Source organism: Panthera pardus, unplaced genomic scaffold (assembly GCF_024362965.1).
Source record: "Panthera pardus isolate Hobbes unplaced genomic scaffold, ASM2436296v1 HiC_scaffold_8, whole genome shotgun sequence".
Lineage (NCBI taxonomy): Eukaryota > Metazoa > Chordata > Mammalia > Carnivora > Felidae > Panthera > Panthera pardus.
In genome coordinates, this window is record NW_026527013.1 from 4,544,868 (window position 1) to 4,565,420 (window position 20,553).

Consider the following 20,553-nt stretch of genomic DNA (forward strand, 5'->3'; position numbering starts at 1 on the left):
TTAACTACCAACAGTCTTCTGTTGATGGGAGCCTTATCAATAATATAAGGAGGATAAACACATATTTTGTATGCTGTATTATTATATCCTGCATTCTTTATTTTTTGATGTTTATTTATTTTAAGAGACAGAGCAAATGGGGAAGGGGCAGAGAGAGAGAAGGAGGAAGAGAGAGAGAATCCCAAGTAGGCTCCATGCTGCCAGCACAGAGCCCGACACAGGGCCCGAACTCATCAACTGTGAGAGCATAACCTGAGCTGAAATCAAGTGGGACACCCAACCGACTGAGCCACTCAGGCGTCCCATATACTATATTCTTTAACAATAAATTAAGCTAGAAAATGAAAATGTTATTTAAAAAATCATTAAAAAACACATTTACGGTACTGTTATTTATTAAAAACAATCCACATAGAAGTGGACCCACACAGTTCAAACCCGTGCTGTTCAAGGGTCAACTGTAAAATGCATGCATTTCCCAGCTCTGTCCCTGGAGAGGCCCAAACACAGTGATATCACAGCAGCAAAAAGCACACTTCACTCCCAGATCTTGGCTTTTACATACCATTCTTTAATAAAAGGGACCAGGACTCCTTTAGAGATGGCTGATTCTAGGGCTGGGGCAGGGAGACCCAGGATGAGCCTGTGGTGCCCGAAAGTGAGAAAGCACCCCAAAAACCATGATGGGAACATAATGAAAGGGCACAGGGGCCCGCCTGAGGGAGGTCCCAGTGGCCACAAGAACAGTTTGAATAACAATGGGACTCGATTATAATCCAAAGGAAAAAACCAAATATCCACGAATCCACACTGAAATAAATGAATGAGTGAATAAATCTGTAAATGGGGGATAAGGGACAACTCTTCCTTACAGAAAAATTCCAATTAATAAATTCAGAAATAAAGGAAACAGAAATCCCCACAGAACACCCCTGATGGATGCTGAACTTGAAAAGGTTGGGATGACACTTGGAAAAGAAACAGGTTATCCACACAGTTGCAAAGAATCTCCCCCAAACAGCTGTAACAATGTTACTACGGTGGTCTGAACCACCACCGCCAGGATACCAAGCCGAATTTCTCTCCGCCTGAGTGTGGCCTGGACTGGACTTGCTTCTAATAAGTAGCAGAGTATGCAACCCCACCTAATCACGAGGAAACACCACACGAGCCAAGCTGAGGGGCACTCTTCAAAATGCTAGGCTAGCATATTTTTATTTTTTATTTATTTTTAATTTTTGAATAGAATTTAATATTATTAAAATGTCAAGATCATAAAAGACCAGCAAAAGCAGAGGACTTGTCACAGAATGAAGGAGAAAAAGAGGCATGATGCTAAATGCAACGTAGGATCCTGAATAGATTCTAGAACAGAAAAAGAACACTAGGAAATGGGGAAATCCAAATAAACTCTGTTAATAAAAGTCTGTAAATTCAAATTAATATCGTGTGCCATGGTCGTGGAAAATGTTAATATGAGGGGAAGCTGGGTGTGAGGTACATGAGAACTCTTTGTACAACCTCTGCAACTCTGCAAATTACTTCAAAATTAAAAGTTATAAAAAAAAATCCGGATGATGAGACAGTCCCTGCTCGCTTGTTAGTGAAAGATCTTTACGTATGTTTGGAGCAACCTGAGTTTGTGAATCTGCTTCTTTCTTTGAATGTGAATTTTATGGAATCTAAATACAGACCAAGTCTTTCTGAATAGGGGCACCTGCGTGGCTCAGTCGGGTGAGCGTTCGATTCTAGATTTCGGCTCAGGCCGCGATCTCACAGTTCGTGGGATCGAGCTCCGTGGTGGGCTCTGTGCTGACAGCATGGAGCCTGGCTGGGATTTTCTCTCTCCCTCTTTCTCTGCCCCTTCCCCGCTCGTGCACATGCACACTCTCTCTTAAAATAAATAAACTTTTAAAAAATCTTTCTGATAAAATTTAGCGTCCAAATTGAGATGATTCAGTAACTGTAATACACACACCAAAGTTTAAAGGGTTGTATGAAAAGCGAATACAAAATGTCTCAGGGATTTAAGAATACTGGTGACGTGTTTGGGGTGACTGGGTGGCTCAGTCACTTGACTGTCACACTTCGGCTCGGGTTAGGATCTCACAGCTCATGAGTTCGAGACCCACACTGGGCTCGCTGATGCCGGCACAGAGCCCACTTCAGATCTGCCGTCCACCCACCCCCCTTCTCTCTGCCCCTTCCCTACTCGCACTCTCTCAAAAATAAACAAACCTTAAAAGACAAAACAAAACCAAGAATACTGATCGCATGTTGAGATGATGTTTTAGATATAGTGGGCTAAGATACATTATCAAAATTAATTTCACCCATTTCTCTTTTGGCCTTTTTTAATGTGGCTACTAAAAACAATTTAACTACATGGGTGGCTTAAATATTGTACTGGACAGCCAGAGTACAGGACGTAACTCACTCACTGAGACAAGAAGGGCTTCAAACGCGTCTGGCCGCTTCCAGAACAACATGCAGATGCAAAGGGAGCATTTCAGCAAAACTCCACTCTCTTGATCCCTAGGACACTTAGGAACCGATTTCCCTGTCTGAACCAGGTCCCCTGTCCTGGGGGAGCACTAGTACGTTCTCCTGGGCCACAGCCAACACTCTACTTGACTTTCCAAAGGAATAAACCAACCGCAGCTCCCAATCTCCCAATGGCTTCTGGATCAACATGTGATCAGAGGGCAACCATCTGGATCCCCCTGGATCACTTAAGCTCTCAACTCAGGGAACTCAGGTCACCCACTCACTCTGCCCCATAATGTGCTTTCACTGTTGGCATTTAAAAACAGGGGCCTATCGGGGCGCCTGGGTGGCGCAGTCGGTTAAGCGTCCGACTTCAGCCAGGTCACGATCTCGCGGTCCGTGAGTTCGAGCCCCGCGTCAGGCTCTGGGCTGATGGCTCGGAGCCTGGAGCCTGTTTCCGATTCTGTGTCTCCCTCTCTCTCTGCCCCTCCCCCGTTCATGCTCTGTCTCTCTCTGTCCCAAAAATAAATAAAAAATGTTGAAAAAAAAACAGGGGCCTATCCAGAATTCACACAAAATTCTCACAACTCAACAACAAAAAGACAAACTACCCAATTAAAAAATGAGCAAAAAGACTTGGGTAGATGTTTCTTCAAAAAATAGGCAAGTGGGCAACGAGCGCATGAAAAGATGCTTGGCATCGCTCGTCACCTGGGAAACGCAACTCAAAGCAACCACGAGATGCCACTTCACACCCTCTAGGGTGGCTAGGATGGAAAAGATTAATAAACGGAAAAAAAAGAAGGAAGGCCGTGGCAGCAAGGGTGCAGGGAGAAGTGGGTGGGAACGTAAAACCATTCAGCCACTGCACAGAGCGGTTTGGTGGTCCCTTAAACAGCTGAGCATTGAGCGCTGCCTGGCTGGCTTGGCTGGAAGAGCATGTGACTCTTGATCCCAGGGTTGTGTGTTCAAGCCCGACGTCGGGCGTGGAGATAACTTTAAGAAAAGGAGAGAGGGAAAAACAAAGAAAAAAAAATCAAACACAGAAACACGGTCTGACCCAGCAATTCCACTCCTGGGTAGATTCCGAAGGAACCGGAAACCGGTGACCGAAGAAGCGCACACACACGTGTTCGTGGCAGCAGGCGATTCGCGGCAGCCACGAGGCGGAAACAGCTCAAATGCCCACGAGCAGAAGAATGGATGGACAGCGCCATGCTGCGGAAAGTTATTCAGCCGTGAAAAAGCACGACATTCTGACACGCGGTACAATGCGGATGAGCTCATAAATGGCACTCTAAGTGAAGGAGGCCAGGCACGAAGGGTCACGTGAGGAACAATTGGGAAGCGCACACAGGTTTTCGGTTTGGGCTGAAGACAACGTTTCGGGAGCGCATGGCGATGGCTGCTGCTGCGTAACACCGAATTCCCTGGTCACCACTCAACTGTTCCCTAACAAGTCGCTGATTTTACGTTCCGTGACTTTCACTTCGGTTTTGGAAAAGGTAGGGGGGCGCACAACACACTCACTGCTCACGTCACGAGTCGTCTTGCCACCCTCCAGAATCAGTCTGACCCGTCCGTTCGGTCACTCATTCCACAAGCGCTGACCCAGAGCCATCGCCGTGCTGGAGGCCAACACACAGCAGAGAACACGACCGACGGGGCCCCGCCCTCAAGAGCTCACATTCCAGTGGCGGAGACAGACATCAGACACATAAACGCAGGCAGTTGAGGACCACGGAAAAGCGGAAGAACAGTGAACCAGGAGAAAGGCCAGGAGGGAAGCCCGAACTCAGAGGAAGATGAGAGCAGAGGGCTCCGGCTCTCCCACGTCCTCACTGGGGAACCCCGAGCAGGTTAACTTCTCTCATCGCTCATCTCTCATTCTCCTGCCTGTAAAACGGGACCTCCCCCTTCGCGGGGCTGTGCGAGGATCACGGGAGCTACTGTGTAAAATGCCCAACACAGCCTCCTGGCCTAGGTTATCATTAAATACTTGTTTTCCTAGGGATAAAATCACCCGAGGGGTAGCAATACTCTAAAAAACCCAAATTACATGATCATCTCACCAAATGCAGGAAGAGTATTTGACGATTCCACACCCTTCTGTGATTAAAACAAAAACCAAAACCTCCGCAAACCAGAAACAGAAGGAAACTACCTCAACACGATAAAAGCCGCATACGGAAGACCCACAGCCAACATCACAGTCAATGGTGAAAGACTGAGAGCTTTCCCTCTTAGGTCACAAGGCAAGGAAGCCTGCTTTCACCACTTCATTTAACACGGTGCTGCAAGTTGTAGCCAGAGCACGAGGCAACAGAAACAAAAAACAAAGTCGTCCTAATTGGAAAGGAAAAAGTTAACTCCGCTGTTGGCAGATGATATACTCAAATGCAGAAAACCCTACGATTCCACAACCCCCCCCCCCCCCAAGAAACCCGTCAGAATAAATGAATTAGCAAAGTTAAGGGATACAAAATCAACAAACACAAAAAAACCAGCTGCCTTTCTATACACTAACAACGAACAATCTGTAAACAAAATGAAGAAAACAAATCCACTTAAAATAGCATCAAAAAAAATTTAAAACACTTAGGAATTAACTTAGCCGAGGAGGTAAAAGATTTGTGCAATAAAAACTACAAGCCACTGCTCAAAGAACTTGAAGACCTAAGAGTAAAGACATCCGTGCTCGTGGACTGCAAGACTTGAATTGTTAAAATCTCAGTACTGACGGGGCACGGCAGCACGAAAACGTTCACCTTTAGCCGGGCAGGCTAACCTCTAGCCTGCATAGTTCTGATAAGGATCAAATGCGTGCCGGTTGCTACATTCTTAAAGGGTCTCATGACTGCCTGTATATCTCACCAACAGTTAATGTCGAACTGAACGATAAGCACCAGAGAAATCTTGCGAAAGTAGTTTTGCAGGTAGAAAGTCGAAGAAAACACTTATGACCTAACACTCCCTGTACGTCCCCTCCCCCTGAGCACTGAGCGACAACCACAGCTTCCCACAACAAAAGCGCGGCTCTGTCGGCCCACGGCTCCTACCCCGGGGCGACTTGCATAAACTTACTAAGTTGCACCTACAGCATCTCAAGAATCCTTTCTTGGCTGTTGCACTCGACGACCTCGCCACAGTACAGCTGTTGTGGAAGACAGCATGGTGTTTCCTCAAAATATTAAAAATAGATTTACCATGTGTCAGTAATTGCGCTTCTGGATATGTACCCAAAGGAACTGAAGGCAGGATCTCAAAGAGCTATTTCTATACTCCTGTTCCTCGCAGCAGCATTCACAGCAGCTAAAATGTGGAAGGACCCCAAGTGTCTGCAGATAGACAAACGGATAAGCACAATGTGGCAGGTGTATCCACACGATACAACGCTATTTAGCTGTACAAAGGAATGAGGCACGGTCACACACTGCAACGTGGATGAACCCTGAAAACACGATCCTCAGTGAAGAGAGCCAAACACCGAAGGACCAACGCTCGATGAGTCTACTTGTATGAGGAACCTACAACAGGCAAGTTCACGGACCGAAAGTAGAACAGAGGTCGCCAGGGGCCGGGAAGGGGGGAGAAGAGATCATTTCACAGAGACAGTTTTATTTGCGATGCTCAGAAAGCTCTGGAAACAGTAGTAATGGCTGCACGGCATTGTACATGTATCTCATGCCACCGAATCGTGCACTTAAAAACGGTTAGGGGCGCCCGGGTGGCTCAGTCGGTTAAGCGGCAGACTTCGGCTCAGGTCATGATCTCACGGTTTGTGGGTTCGAGCCCCGCATCGGGCTCTGTGCTGACAGCTCAGAGCCTGCAGCCTGCTTCAGATTCTGTGTCTCCCTCTCTCTCAGCCCCTCCCCAGCTCACGCTCTGTCTCTCTCAAAAATAAATGTTAAAAAAATTTTTCTTAATAAAAATGGTTAAAATGGTCAATATTATTTCACAGATGCAGACACACACACACACCATAAACCAGAAAAGACAAAATCAATAAAATGGCTTCATCAAAATCAAGACCTTCTCCTCTTTGCACGACGCTGGTGAAAGACTGAGAAAGCAAGCCACAGATGGAAAAATATCTGCGAATGAAAGTATCATAAAGGAACGATATCCAGAAATATAAAGAAATCCCAAAAACTCAGTAGGAAAACAGACAAGCCAACATTTATAAAAATGGCAGATGCTTTGAACAGACACCTCATTAGAGGAATGAAAAGTAAGCATATGAAAACATGCTCAATGCCTTTAGTCATTAGGGAAAAGTCTGGAACCAGATGGTTTTACTGGTAAACTCTACCAAACATTCCAAGAATTAACACTAATTCCACTCAAACTCTTCCAAAAATAGAAGAGGAAGGAATACTTCCTAACATATTCTATGAAGCCAGCATTACTCTGATACCAAAGACAGACAAAGACACCACAAGAAAACTACAGACCAAAATTCCTTGTGAATATAAAATCCTCAAAGGACAGTGTCACATTTAAAAGATTATACACATAAACCAAACGGTTTTTATCCCAGGAATGCAAGGGCAGTTTAATGTCAGAAAACCAATCAAAATGTAATATGCCATATTAATAAAACAAAGGAAAAAAACAACAACCCCACATCATTATCTCAGCAGAGACAGAAAAAGTGTTGGAAAAAATGTAATGTCCTTTCATGATGAAAACACTCAGTAAATTAGGAATAGAAGGGGACTTCCTAAACCCGGAAAGGACATTTATGAAAAACCCACCACTAACAGCATAGTCAACAGCAAAAGACTGAAAACTTACTCATAAGTGTTAAAACGTAAGATCAGGAACAAGGTAAGGATGACCACTTTCACCATTACTTTCAACACTGTAATGGCAAGTCCTAGTCAGAGCAACAGGGCAAGAAAAAGGGGAAAAAAGGAGGTAGGTTTCCAAATGAGAAAGGAAGAAGTAAAATTATCTCTGTCTGTTGATCTCTTACACATAGAAAATCCCAGAGAAGCCACACACACACACACATGGATAAACAGATTCAGTACAGTTGCAGGGTACAAGATCAACACACAAAAATCAGTTGTTTCTATATACCATCGATAAACAATCCAAAAAGAAAATTAGGAAAACAACTCCACTGGCGACAGTATATGCAAAAGCATAAAATACCTAGGAATAAATTCGACCAAGAAGGTAAAGGACCGTATACGGAAAAGTGCAAAACATGGCTAAAAGAAATGAAAAAAAATCTAATTAAATGGAAAGGTTTCCCATATTCATCATTTGGAAGACTTAATAACATTAAAAAAAAAAAAAAAAAAAAAGGTAACACCTCCAAAGTGACTTACAGATTCAATGCACTCCTTCTCAAAATTCCAGTGGTCTTTTTTACAAAAATGGAAAGCCAGGTATCAAATTCATATAGAACCGCAGAAGCCCCAAATAACGAAAACCACGTTAAAAAATAAGCAAACAAGAGGAGCCTGGGTGGCTCAGATGGTTAAGTGTCTGACTTCACATCATAGTTCGTAGGTTTAAGCCCCGTGTCAGGCTCTGTGCTGACAGCATAGAGCCTGAAGCCCGCTACGGATTCTGTCTCCCTCGCTCTCTTCCCCTCCCCTTCTTGTGCTCAGTCTTTCAAAAAAAAAAAAAAAAAAGTTGAAAAATTTTTGAAAATAAACCCCCCACAGAGTTCGAGGACTGTCATTTCCTAATGTCAAAACTTCCCACAAAGCTACAACAATCCAAACCGAATGGCACCAGTAGAAGGACACAAAAACCAATGAAGTACAAGTGAGAGTCCAGAAAGAAAGCCAAACATCTACGGCTGCGATAACTCAACAGTCTCTTAGACAAATGGTGCTAGGACAAATGAATAATCACATTCAAAAGAAAGAATTGGACCCGGCCTCATGGCATATACAGAAATTGACTCGAATCAACTGTCTAGATGTAAGATGTAAAACTATACACGTAATATAAGTACGCATAGGGATAAACCTTCACAACCTCAGATTTGGCAAAGGAGTCTGAGATTTTTTTAACAATTTTTAATGTTCATTTATTTTTGAGAGAGACAGAGTGCAAGTGGGGGAGGGGCAGAGAGAGAGGGAGACACAGGATCCGAAGCAGGCTCCAGGCTCCGAGCTGTCAGCACAGAGCTCGACGCGGGGCTCGAACTCACGGACCGCGAGATCATGACCTGAGCTGAAGTCGGATGCCTAACCGACTGAGCCAACCAGGCGCCCCTGGAGTCTGAGATTTTGTACTCTGTGAGTAACAAATAAAAATAGATTAATTTGAACTTCATAAAAACCAAAAGCTTTTACACATAAAAGGACATTATCAGAATATGATAAAACAACGTACGGGATGGGAGAAAAGATTTGTAAATCATATATCTAGTAAGGGTTTACCATGCAGAACATATGAAGAACTCTTACAACTCCACAGCAAAAACACAGACAATCCAATTAAAAAATGGACAAAGGATGTATATAGACATTTCTCTAAATAACATATACAAATGGCCAATAAGCACATGAGATGTTCAACATCACTGGTCTTTAAGGAAATGCAAATCAAAACCTCAATGAGATACCATCTCATACCCACTAGGAAAGCTATAATAAAAAAAATTGGGGGCCACTTGGGTGCCTCAGTTGGTTGAGCATCTGACTCTTGATTTTGGCTCAGGTCATGATCTCACAGTTCACGGGATCGAGCCCTGCGTTAGGCTCCGCACCGTCAGCACGGAGCCTGCTTGGGATTCTCTCTCTCCCTCTCTCTCTGCACACACACCCTCTCTCTGAAAATACACATTTAAAAAAAAACGTTTTTAATGGAAACTAACAAGCATTGATGAGGGTGTGGAAAATAAGAGCCCCCATACACTGCTGGTGGGAATATAAAATGGGGCGGCCAACGTAGCAAACAGTTTGGCAGTTCCTCATAAAAGTTAAAGGCAGAATTACCACGTGACCCAGCAAGTCCACTCCTAGGTACACACCCAGAGGAAATCAAAACTGGAACTCAAACATGTACATGTACAAGGATGCTCACAGCAGCATGAGTCACAGTAGTGAGCAGGTGGGAACAGCCCAAATGTCTACCGACAGATGAACGAATAAACAAATTACAGGACAGCTGACCTTCACTGTTCATGCGTTCCATATTTATGAATCTGGCCACTCACTATAACGTATTTATACACCGAAAGTCACCACTCGTGGCTTTCGCATTCATTCACAGACACGCACAGAGTGGTGAAAAGTTTTGAGTTGCGAGTTTCCTGACGCACTTGTTCTCAGCTGATGCAGAGCAAGGTGAGGCTCTGCCTTCTGGGCTCAGCTGTCAGGGTGCAAACAGGTATCCTTCTTGTGGTATATTTAGTGCCATGGTTTTCGCATCTTTGTGCTCTCTGTTGGCGATTTTACTATCTGAAAGAGCCCCAAGCATGATGCCGAAGTGCGGTGCAGGGCCTAAGCACAGGAAGGCTGGGACGTGCCTTACAAAGAAAATGCATTCGTTAGATGAAGCTTGGCTCAGGCAGTTGGCGGAGTTCGATGTTAATGAATCCACGGTGTACGTGAAATAAGGTGCATGCAGACACCACACCCAACACAAGGCTATGTGTCAATCAGTTGGTGAACATGCTGTGACCACAGGCTTCAGGCACCCAACCCTATATTCCCCTCCCCCTTCCAACACTGCTCCGTTTTCCCTAATTCGATTGGGGGTGACCTTACAGAACACAACCATTGAGAAAACGAAAATGAACTGTACACCCACAGGCTGGACTGTTATCCAGTCATAACAAGGAATGAAGCATGGACATACGACAACATGGATGAACCTCAAAAACTAACACTAACCAAAAGAAGCCAGAAATGAGAGGACACTTATTACAGGATTTCTTTCATATGAAGTGCCTGGAATGGGTAAACCCAGAGAAGAGAAAGCAGGTTAGAGAAGGGGAGAATGAGGAGATGAAAAGTTGGGATTAACTGTATGTGAATTTCACCTCAAAAAATTTTTTTTGGGGGGGCACCTGCGTGGCTCAGTCGGTTGAGCATCCGACTTCAGCTCAGGTCATGATCTCGCAGTCCGTGAGTTCGATCCCAGCGGCGGGTTCTGTGCTCACAGCTCAGAGCCTGGAGCCTGCTTCAGATTCTGTGTCTCCCTCTCTCTCTGCCCCTTCCCCGCTCATGCCCTGTCTCTCTCTGTCTCTCGAAATTAAATAAACGTTAAAAAAAAAATTAACAACAACAAAAACAAATTTTCTTTGACAAACGTGGTATCACATTTGGTCTTTGTTCCTGGCACAGATCTCCAAAACCCTTGGAATGTCCTGAGTGACAGAGGCATCTTTGATTCTCATGAGACAACTCTTGGTGGCCCCTAGACGGGGTTGGCTGGATGGGGCTGGTTACCAGAAAGGCCAAGCCTTGATTAGACACTTGGATCTTTCAGCCCCACCCCAATCTCCAGAGAAGGGTGAGGGGCCGAAGGCTGAGTTAGTTACCAAGGGCCAATGATGTTAATCAATCATGCCTGCATACTGAAACCTCCATAAAAACCCATAACCAATGGGGTTTGGAAAGCACAGGAGGTGCCAGGAGGGTGGCGCGTCCTGGGAGGGCATGGAAACCCTGCGCCCCCACCCTATACACCGCTTCCAGCTGGCTGTTCCTGAATTGTATCCCTTACAATAAGCTGGCAACAGTCAGTAAACCAGTTTATCAGAGTTTTCTGAGCCGTTCTAGCAAATCATGGAACCTGAGGAGGGGTGTCATGGGCACCAGCCAGTCTGAAGTATGGGAGACGGATGCTTCAACTGGCATTTGGAGTGGGGGCAGTCCCACGGGACCAAGTCCTTAACCTGGGGGCCTCTACGAGCTCAGAGTAGGTAGCGTCACAGTTGAATCGAACTGCAGGACACCCAACCGGTGTCCGGAGAATCGGAGCTGGAGAAGCGGTGTTGGAAAGGACCACTCTCGTTTGGGTCAGAAGTGGCGTTAGTAAAAATGCTCAACACTGCAGAGATCTCACTTTTGCGCTGAGACAAACCTCCCCACCTCGCCCACCCCACGGCACCATTTTTTCCCCTTCCGGGAAAGGAGTGCTTTATCTGCGAAAGAACACACCGCCAACAGGTCAAACAGCATGTGGCCTCGCCTGAGTGCCAGTGCCAAACCCCACATAAAGTAGAACGCCTTCACTTCACCGACAACGCCATACATTCGGGGTCACGCGTGGCTAAAACCCCTCACGCTTACACAAGAAAGTGTCCTGTGCCTGACAAAGTGCCCTTCCCTCAATCGCCATCTTTCTTCATCTCTGGACCGGTGACTCCCTCCGGGCGGGTGGGTCTCAGAGGCTGCTTTCTCAACCCGCCTTTCTTACACAGATCAACCAGAAGGCGAGGACACCACCTCACCAGCGGCAGTAACGACGCGCACTTGGAAATGCTCGGCGTGTGCTGGGCGCTGGGCCGAGCACTTGCCTTCCATCTCCGAATCTCCCTACCAGCCCTGAGAGGCAGGCACAACTAGGAGCCCCATCGAGCGGACGGAGAAACTGAGGCCCAGGGAGGGGACCTGTCCACTCCCCCTCTGCTTGCTATCTCAAAGATCAACTCACCACACCTGCAGCTGAGGAGGAACCAAACGCAACCCTTGCCTACCGCCCTTGTCAGGGCGGAAAAGCCATCAGGACACCCGCTCACAACCACCCTGCTTCAACCAGTACTCCGAACCTACGGGAGCTCCTTTCAGGGTTAACCGGCGTCTACTTTCCCACAACCGTCTGATCTTCACAAAGCTACTAAAGCAGAGACCTATGTTCGGATATCTGCAGAACACAATACATAAAACCCTGTCCCCGTCGCACAGATGTAAGCAACCAGCGGGATTTGTGAACAGTGGACATCCTAGGTCATGCCTGTCTTGGGTATTTATGCAACGCGTGTACATCCATGATCACAGGCTTGCTGGCTCAATCCCAGCTCTGCCAATTACCGCGTGGCCTTCACCACACGACTGGGTACCCAGGAGCCCCTTCGCCCAGAGACTGGGGCGGCGATGACCTTCCTCCGTGACCCATCTGGAGACTCAGTAAGTACCTGCTGTGCAGAGCACCTGGCCCAGGGCGCACGCCTCAGGGGACCTGTAACTGGGCTTGTCCCCAGGCCCCTCCCACAGTGGGCCTCGATTCCTGGGTTTTCTCAGTGCAGGGCTGCCCTCTAGAGCTCTGGGGACAAAACCTCCTCCAGGAACAGAGGAGACCAGCATCCGTCCTGAGCAGAACAAGCTGCACTTCTAACAGGCTCACAGCGGCCCTTCTGCCCCGGGCACACAAGCCTCTGCAGGAATTGGTCAGACGAGGAACCCCTAGGAACAGGACCTTCCTTTTTTTTTTTTTTTTTTAACAGAAAAAACTAGCCGCACAAAAATGGAGTTCAAAGGAAAACACGAGCCCAAACTTGAAAAACCTACTATACCTATAATGAGAGAATCATACCGTAAGTAAATCATACCTCAGGGAATCGGACTCAAACAAAAACTCTTAACCTGAAACCAGAGACTGCCCTGGCTTGCTGGAGGCCCAGGGGCAGTGAGCTGCACATGTGCGCCCTCTAAAGGGGCATCTGGGGACGTGGCGACATGCAGGGCGGGGCAAAGGAACTGGGAATAGACGCTCCAGGAGCCGGGGTCCCGCCCCGCCCTTGTAAGACACACGGGAGCACACGCGCACACACACACCCACCCACCCCAAATAAGAAAGCCTAGGGATCCCGAAAGAGCACGCGGGGATGCAGGACACCCTCAGAGAGGTCCTCTCTGCTTCCTCAATGCCCCGGTGTAGCCAAGGGTGCTGTGCCTGGGAGGGACAAGTCCTGTGGCCACAGTGGGTCACCGGGAATACCTCGGGGAACCCAGTCCAGGAAGTCTGGACGCAAGGCTCACTTGAGATACGTGAGCTCAAGGCTCGTGTACCATGAGATACGGCAGAGGCAGTGACCCACAGGGCGGACCTCTCTGTGGCCCCTGTGCGGGTGGGCAGGTCGCACCTGCTCAGTCTGGGTTTTGGAGCACCTGGGGCTTCGGCTTGGGGCCGGCCTAGGTCTCCCCCACTGTGCCGCGTGAGGCTGAGAAGCAGGGCTGAACAAAAGCACCAACCCTGCTCTGCCCTGCCCCAACACCCCCAGACATGCAGCCAGCCCCACAAAGCCACCTGCTGAGCCAGGGCACTGCAAAGGCCAGGCACTTGATCCTCCCTCCGAGCGCTCCCTAGCTGCCCTCCCATACGTGGTCTGACATTCCACAAATGCAGGGTGACCACTCGGCCTGGAGGGACTCTCTGGAATGCAGTCCTTACGCAGACCAAAACGTCAGAAGGGACAGACGTGGCTCTTCTCTGGGACAAGTGTTCTTAAATGATCTCCTGCCGTTCTGCCGTGAACTTCACGCAATCCCCAGTGGTGGACGTGCCAGAGGGGAGAAAACACCGGGTCATCTCGGCTCTGCACCAACCTCCTGTGCAAGCTGGAACACAAGACACCCTCTCCGGGCCTCAGAGTCCTCAATGGTCTCGAGGGAGACAAAGGGGTCTGACTGCAGCCTCAAAACCAGAAAAAAAAATGCTTCTGAGAGAAACAACCCAAGCGTCCGTCGATGGGTGAATGGGTCAAGAAAACACAGGGTGTGTGCGCGCACGTGGATACACACACACATACACACACAGAGCAATGTTACTTGGGTTTAAAGAGGAAGGAAATCCTTCATGGATGAACCTGGAGAGAGTATGTGAAGCGAAATAAGCCAGACAGGGAAAGACAAATCCCACACGGTATCACTTGTATGTGGAACCTGAAAAGACGAGGAAATCATAGGAACAGAGTAGAAAGTAGTTATCAGGGGCTGAGGGGCGGGGAGTGGGGAGATGGTCGATCAAAGGGTACAGACGTTCAATTGTAAGATGAACAGGGTCCGGGGACCTGGGTGTGATGCGGTGACGAAGGCTGACAACGCCAGCATTAGCTCAAATTTGCTAAGAGTAGAACTTAAAAGTTCTCACTCCAAAAAAAACAGAGCACGTAAGGTGACGAATGTGTTAAGTCAACGGGGAAAATCTTCTCACAACTGTGCGGATGCCAAATCATCACGTGGTGCACTCAAATGTCTTACGATTTCATTCGTCAGTTATACCTCAGTGAAGCTGAAGAAAAGAAAGTGCTTCTGGGTCCCACAGTAATCGGCAGCCCCAGGGAGCAGTCCTTGCGTGGGCCCGTGGGCTAGCGCAGCTCCCGGTGAGGGCAGGAAGCAGCCGAGAGCCCGGTGGGGGAGACAGCGAGGGCTGGGGTCACAAATGCTGAGCAACCACCCCTCCTCCAGGGGGCGAGCCACTGGGGAAGGCTCCACTCGGCTCGCCAAGAAGCTGGAACAGATCTGGATGGCCCTTGCGGCCCCTCCCAGCTGCCAAACCTTCTCTGGGGCTGCGTGGGTACTGAGCAGTGTCCCACACCCGGCAGGAGAGGCCTGGGGCAGCGAAGGGCGCTAACAGAGGCGGCAAAAGCCACCACAGGAGAAGTGCCAGCTGAGGCACAAGCACCACGCACCCCTGTCTCTCGCCAACGTTTGTCTCTCGCCAAGAAAACCTGAAGAGCAGCAAGGGTCCCCAGGCCAGGGGAGAGAGCTCTGCAAGCCAGTGCCACTGACACAGCAACGTACAGCCTCTGGGTGGGACCCCCTCCCCCGGGCCAAGCCCCAGCCGCCTGGCAGAACCTTGGGGGCACTGGCAGGCTGAGCGGGCACCACCAGGGTCCAGGTGGCTGCAAACACAGCTCCCGGTAAGGAGGGGAGGGTGTGCGTGTCAGGGACCAGACAGCAGACAGGTCAGTTTCAGGGAACACAAAAGCCTTGCTGGACGGTGGGACCCCAGACTGCTTCTGAACCTCAAAGGAACTAATCCGCGCAACCCAGAGATTTAACTGGCCACGGGGCTCCCATACCACCCACCCTGAAGAATAACCAGTGTGCACAAATGCCAAGAGCTTTCTGCAGATGGACGCAGTCTCCCCAGCCAGTCAGCGGGCGGCTATCATCATCCCCTACACACAGGCTTCCCCCAGGGAGCTGAGAGGCCAACGACACCTGCCCAGAGACTCACCCTGGCATCAGTCCCCGCCCCTTCTCCACACTCCCGGAGCAGCGAGAGGCCTCCTGACGCACGACGTCGGAAGACCGCCCTGCGGCTTGCTGCACGGCCCAGCCAGAGCCGGGCGGCATCGCGCCCCTATCCCCTGCCTCAGCCCCTGCTGAACAGACACGGAGCCTCTGCCCATGCAGACAGGCTGGCCTCTTCTCTCCAGAGTGGCCGGTCACCGGGCCTCTCGGGTCTTGATTCCCTGAAAGCCTCAGGACGACCCAGGCTACTATGACCGGGGCCCAGGAGGGCCCGCAGCCCAGTCCCACCGAGTCACGCCCGCTGAAATGGCACTTGGCTCCCGGCGGGCCAGCACACCTGAGCACCGTTCCCAGAGTCCTTGATGCCTGGTGGGTTGCACAACAGCCAGGTACAAGCAGGGGGCCCACTAAGCAAGTGGTGGCTTCCCAGGGAGATCTCCTTCCTGAAGGAAGGCAGAGCTGCCGGCAGCCAGTCTAGCTAAAGCTCACCAAGGCCTCTTGGTGGCGCCTGTGAGGAGCAGAGGCAGGCTGCCAGGAAGGCTCTTTTTAATTACTGGGCTCAAAAAAAAAAAAAAAAAAAAAAAGCTATGATCTGAATGTGTCTCCCCAAAACTCCTACGTCGAGTCCTAAGCCCCAAAGGTGACAGACTGAGGAGGTGGGACCCACCCTCACGAATGGGATGAGTGTTCTCATAAAGGAGACCCCACGGACCCCTTGTGCCATCCACATGAGGACATGGCGAGAAGTCTGGGACCCAGGAGAAGGCCCCCCCTGACTGAGTGGCCACCGTGATCTTGGACTTCCAGCCTCCAGAACGGTCAACGGTAAATTTCTGTTGTTTATGAGCCATCCAGGCTGTGATATTTAGTTACAGCAGCACAAACGGAATAAAACTATAAAAATACATACACCCATAGAAAATGGTCTAGAAAATACACATGGAGGGAAAGAAAACGACAACCCTTTACAGTCCTTCCACCCAGAACACCATTTTGAACACTTCTGATCAACTTCATTCCTTTTGTCTAGAAATACCACACATAAACTTGCTTTTTTCACCCAACAATATTCAACACCTTCCTCATCCCAGCAGGTCACTGAAGCCTCCGCTAAGAGGCACCGAAAGCACATCCGCCCCGTCGCCTACCGTCGGACAGTCAGGTGACTTTGCATGCCGGCCCCTGCTCACGGCCCAGTTACCAACCCTCCAAGACCACGCACGAACTCTGGCCCCGTCACGGCATGTCACTGCCGACTCGGGGGCCGCACGCACCTTCAGGGCAGCTGAACGGGACGTGGCCCGGCTGCTCCCCAAGAAGGCCACGTGCACCTGCGCCCCCAGCCCCCGCCTCCCACGCGAGATGGACGTGCCAGCGCTCGGACTCGGGCGTCCGCTCCCAGGGCTTCCAACACCCCGCCGCGCGTGCGTCACCGGTTCCACCTCCTCTTTGGTGAACTGTGTGTCCTTCTTACTGCCGTCCCCGGATCCTACCTTGTTTTTGAAGTACACCTCGATGGGCATGATGAAGCCAGCGTAACCCGACTCCTCCACTTTGTAAGGGGGCTCCTTGCACACTAAAAAGAAAGGGAAACGCATCATCAGCTTCCTGCACATCCAAAAGCCCGGCCGCAGGCGGCGGTAAGCACGCAGCCCCTCCACACCTCCCCTCCGGGGCTCAGCTGGCCTCACGGGACTGCGGGGCTTTCCGGGAGGCCAGCTCCCCCGGGAGTGTCAAATCCCATGGAATTCGAAGCATCACAGGGCACAGGAGGAGCAGAGCGGGAGAAAGGTGACCCCATCGCGGAAGTAGAGCAGCAGAGGGGCACGGGAAGGGGCGCGACACCAGCTGAGACGGAGGAGCCACTGCCGGCCACAGGCCGCTCAAGTCCAGCCGAATCAGGGCAGTGAGCGTTAACGTGGGTGAGGTGCCAACCCCCTGGGGCCCCAGCATCCCAGGCAGGGCGGTGTCCACCGCCTTCCGCTGCTCCCTCACACCCGTGAACCGAGGCCCAGGCGCGGGGAGATGGGAGACGGTGATGGTGGGTCTAAGCTGGGACTCTCCTGGGTTCTATTTTAGTGCTGAACAAAGGCATTCCCAAGAGACTGGACAGAGATTCGTTAACCTCGGAGGCTGAAAAGAAAAAAAAGCTGAAACTAAAAAGAACAGCAAAGTACAAGCAAAATGACCTCCAGCAATCTTACCCTCCGGAACAAGCCTCAATGTTTTGACATGCATCCTGTCATGAAAATACCGTTCTCCCGCTTTTAACAAAAACCAGCACAGTACAGGTCAAATCTCCTGGTCCTCCACCCCTCCCTCTCCAGAGGCAATCACTATTGGAAGGCAGGAAAACATCCCGTCAATCGTGAGAAACAATTATGCACACCTCTGCCCCGGTCAGGTAATTCTTAAGTGGGCCAGAAATTGCTGGAAAAAACAGTGCATGGAAAAAAATGAAAGCGGGCTTTTTAAAATGAAAACATTGTAAGATTTTTCTCTTAAAAAAATCTCTTAAGCTCTCAAATCATCAAGTATCAGACCTCAAACATCTCATGAGTCTCACCTAACCCAAAAACTGGCCAATGGGGTAGATTTGGAACAGGCAGAGGCCATCATAGGCAGGGCAGCCTTGCATGGGACCCCGGGTTGCAAACCACAGGGGAGCAGGGGAGGGGTTCGTGGCTCAGGCCTCACGGAGAACAGTCTGGAGCTACAAGGACAGCTGAGGGGTAAGAGCTGGCCTTGGCGCCCTCCACCCCATCCCACCCTCCCTATGAGGCCGGCTACCGTCTCCCCAGCAGTGTGCTCACTCGGCACTCTGGGTGCCAGTCCCCACTCCCCGCCGTAGGAAAAGCACATGGCTGGTAAACGAGGCTTACTCAACTGGACTGGCCTCCCCAGTGGTGTCGGGGAAGGGGGCTCCCTGAACAGTCCCAGCACATGCCACAGCGCACAGCACAGCCTCCTGGAGGCCAGCAGTAGCCCTGGCTGCCTCTGAACCCTGCACCCTGAACACTGTCACTGACACCAGGGTCTACACCTGAATCATTACTGCCACCAAACACAGCAGTGACTGCATTCATTCATGTACTCTACACCATTTGCGTCGGGCACCGTCAGGTGCTGGGATGATGACAGAGGCCATGAGAACGTCTCCGGTCCGTCGCGGGTTACTCTGGGTGTCACCACCCTCTGTCTGACAGTTAGCCCACCTAGAAGTATGGAGCAGCCCTGCCCCCAGGACAACAGGCGGTGACCCTGGTAGCCTGGGACACTGTCACGGGTGAGCTCAGCAACAAATCTCTATTCCAGCCAGTCTCCTTCTGCTCCTCGGATGTCCTCCTGTAGGTGCTGGATGGGAAGCTCAGGTGTAGCCGACCCCAAGACACCTCTTTATCTCCCCCTTAAACCTGTATCGCCCAGCATCCACGCTCAGGACGCGAGCTGCCCACCACTCACCCAAGGCCGCACGGTCAGCCCGACTCCTCCCTCTCCCAAGGTCACCCAAGTGCTATCGTGTCTGCCTCCAAAACACTCTAGAATGTACCCCACCGCCCCAGCGTCCTGCACCACTGCTCCAGCCCAGGCACCCTGCCTCTCTCACATGGGTTACCGCCAGCACACTAGCCGTTCTGCCTCGGGCTCACTCCCAGGATCTTCTGCACAGGCAGCTGTAACGATCATTCTTAAGTGTGAACCGGACCAGGTCCCCTGATGGCACCCCACTGCCCTCAGGACCAACTTCAAGCCCCTCCACGGGGCTGCAAGGTGTTTTGTCACCTCCAGCCTCACCTCTCATCAGCCTGGCCTCGGGTCCCCTAAGACCCAGCCACAGTGACCCTCTCACATCATGGATCACTTCCTTCTAATGACCTCATTTTGAAACTGGGGGGGGGGGGGCCACTCCCTAACCAGAAGCCTGCTGGTCAACAGAACCCACCCTGACTTACAAAGAGCTGTCAATAACAGCTCCCATCCACCTGCAGCGAAGAGCCCAAAGAAACAGGAAAAATTTGGAGACTACAGGAGAACTTGGGGAAAATTAAAAAAAAAAAATTTAAACCAACAAACTAGAGCCAACGTCCTTAGATCCCAGATATGCCCAACAGATAAAAACAAGACATCTAAAAAGGGACAATTAGAGAGTAGGAAAGGGCTCCTAGATGTTACAAATATACCACTCGCAATTTTATAATTCAATGGAAAGACAAAGTTGAGACTGTAGAACAAAAAGACACATTTTTAAAGGGTGAGATGTAAGAAAACAATTCAGATTAAACAAATACTAATAGCAACTGATATTTATAAAGTACCTACTGTGTGCCAGGCACTATTCTTAGCACTATTCTACACATATTAGCTCATTTAATCCTTAAAACAACCTTGTGACACAAATACAATTGTTTCTGTTTTACACAGGAAAATATTTGAGCATAGAGAAGCTAGGTAAAGAAGCATCCCAGGAAGAAGAAAGAGAAAATAGACATTGTCAAAGAAGTAGAAGAAAACTTTTCTGAGCTAAAAATGAAGAACACCAAACCTCCAACGCTAAGAACAACAACAAGAGCCTAGAAATAATGCTATAAAAAATATTCTAAATGTTTCTAGAGAAAAGCAAACAAACAAAACAGGTCCTCTGCAATAGCATGAGACCCTGATAGCAACAGACTCCACAGAAGACAAAGAAGCAGTACTTTAAAAGCTCTAAGTGATAGTGATTCTCAAATTAAAATATTATACCCAACCAAACTATCAGTCATGTATGAGAACAGAACAGCTAGCACTTTCGAATATCCCAGGAGTCAGAGTTTATTTCCCACACACCTTTCTTTAGAAACTGTTTAAGTAAGTAGTCTCTTAGGACATTACTCATTAGAAATTACTC

General features: G+C 49.4%; 1 protein-coding gene across 2 annotated transcripts in view; it reads right to left on the reverse strand.

The window, feature by feature from the left end:
- MLLT1 (MLLT1 super elongation complex subunit) overlaps positions 1–20,553 on the reverse strand; it is a 67,926-nt gene that overhangs the window by 34,109 nt on the left and 13,264 nt on the right. For both annotated transcript variants that reach the window (XM_053898471.1, XM_053898470.1), the window contains exon 3: positions 17,159–17,241. In XM_053898471.1, coding sequence (XP_053754446.1) covers positions 17,159–17,241 — 83 coding nt within the window. The remainder of the gene's footprint in view (positions 1–17,158; positions 17,242–20,553) is intronic.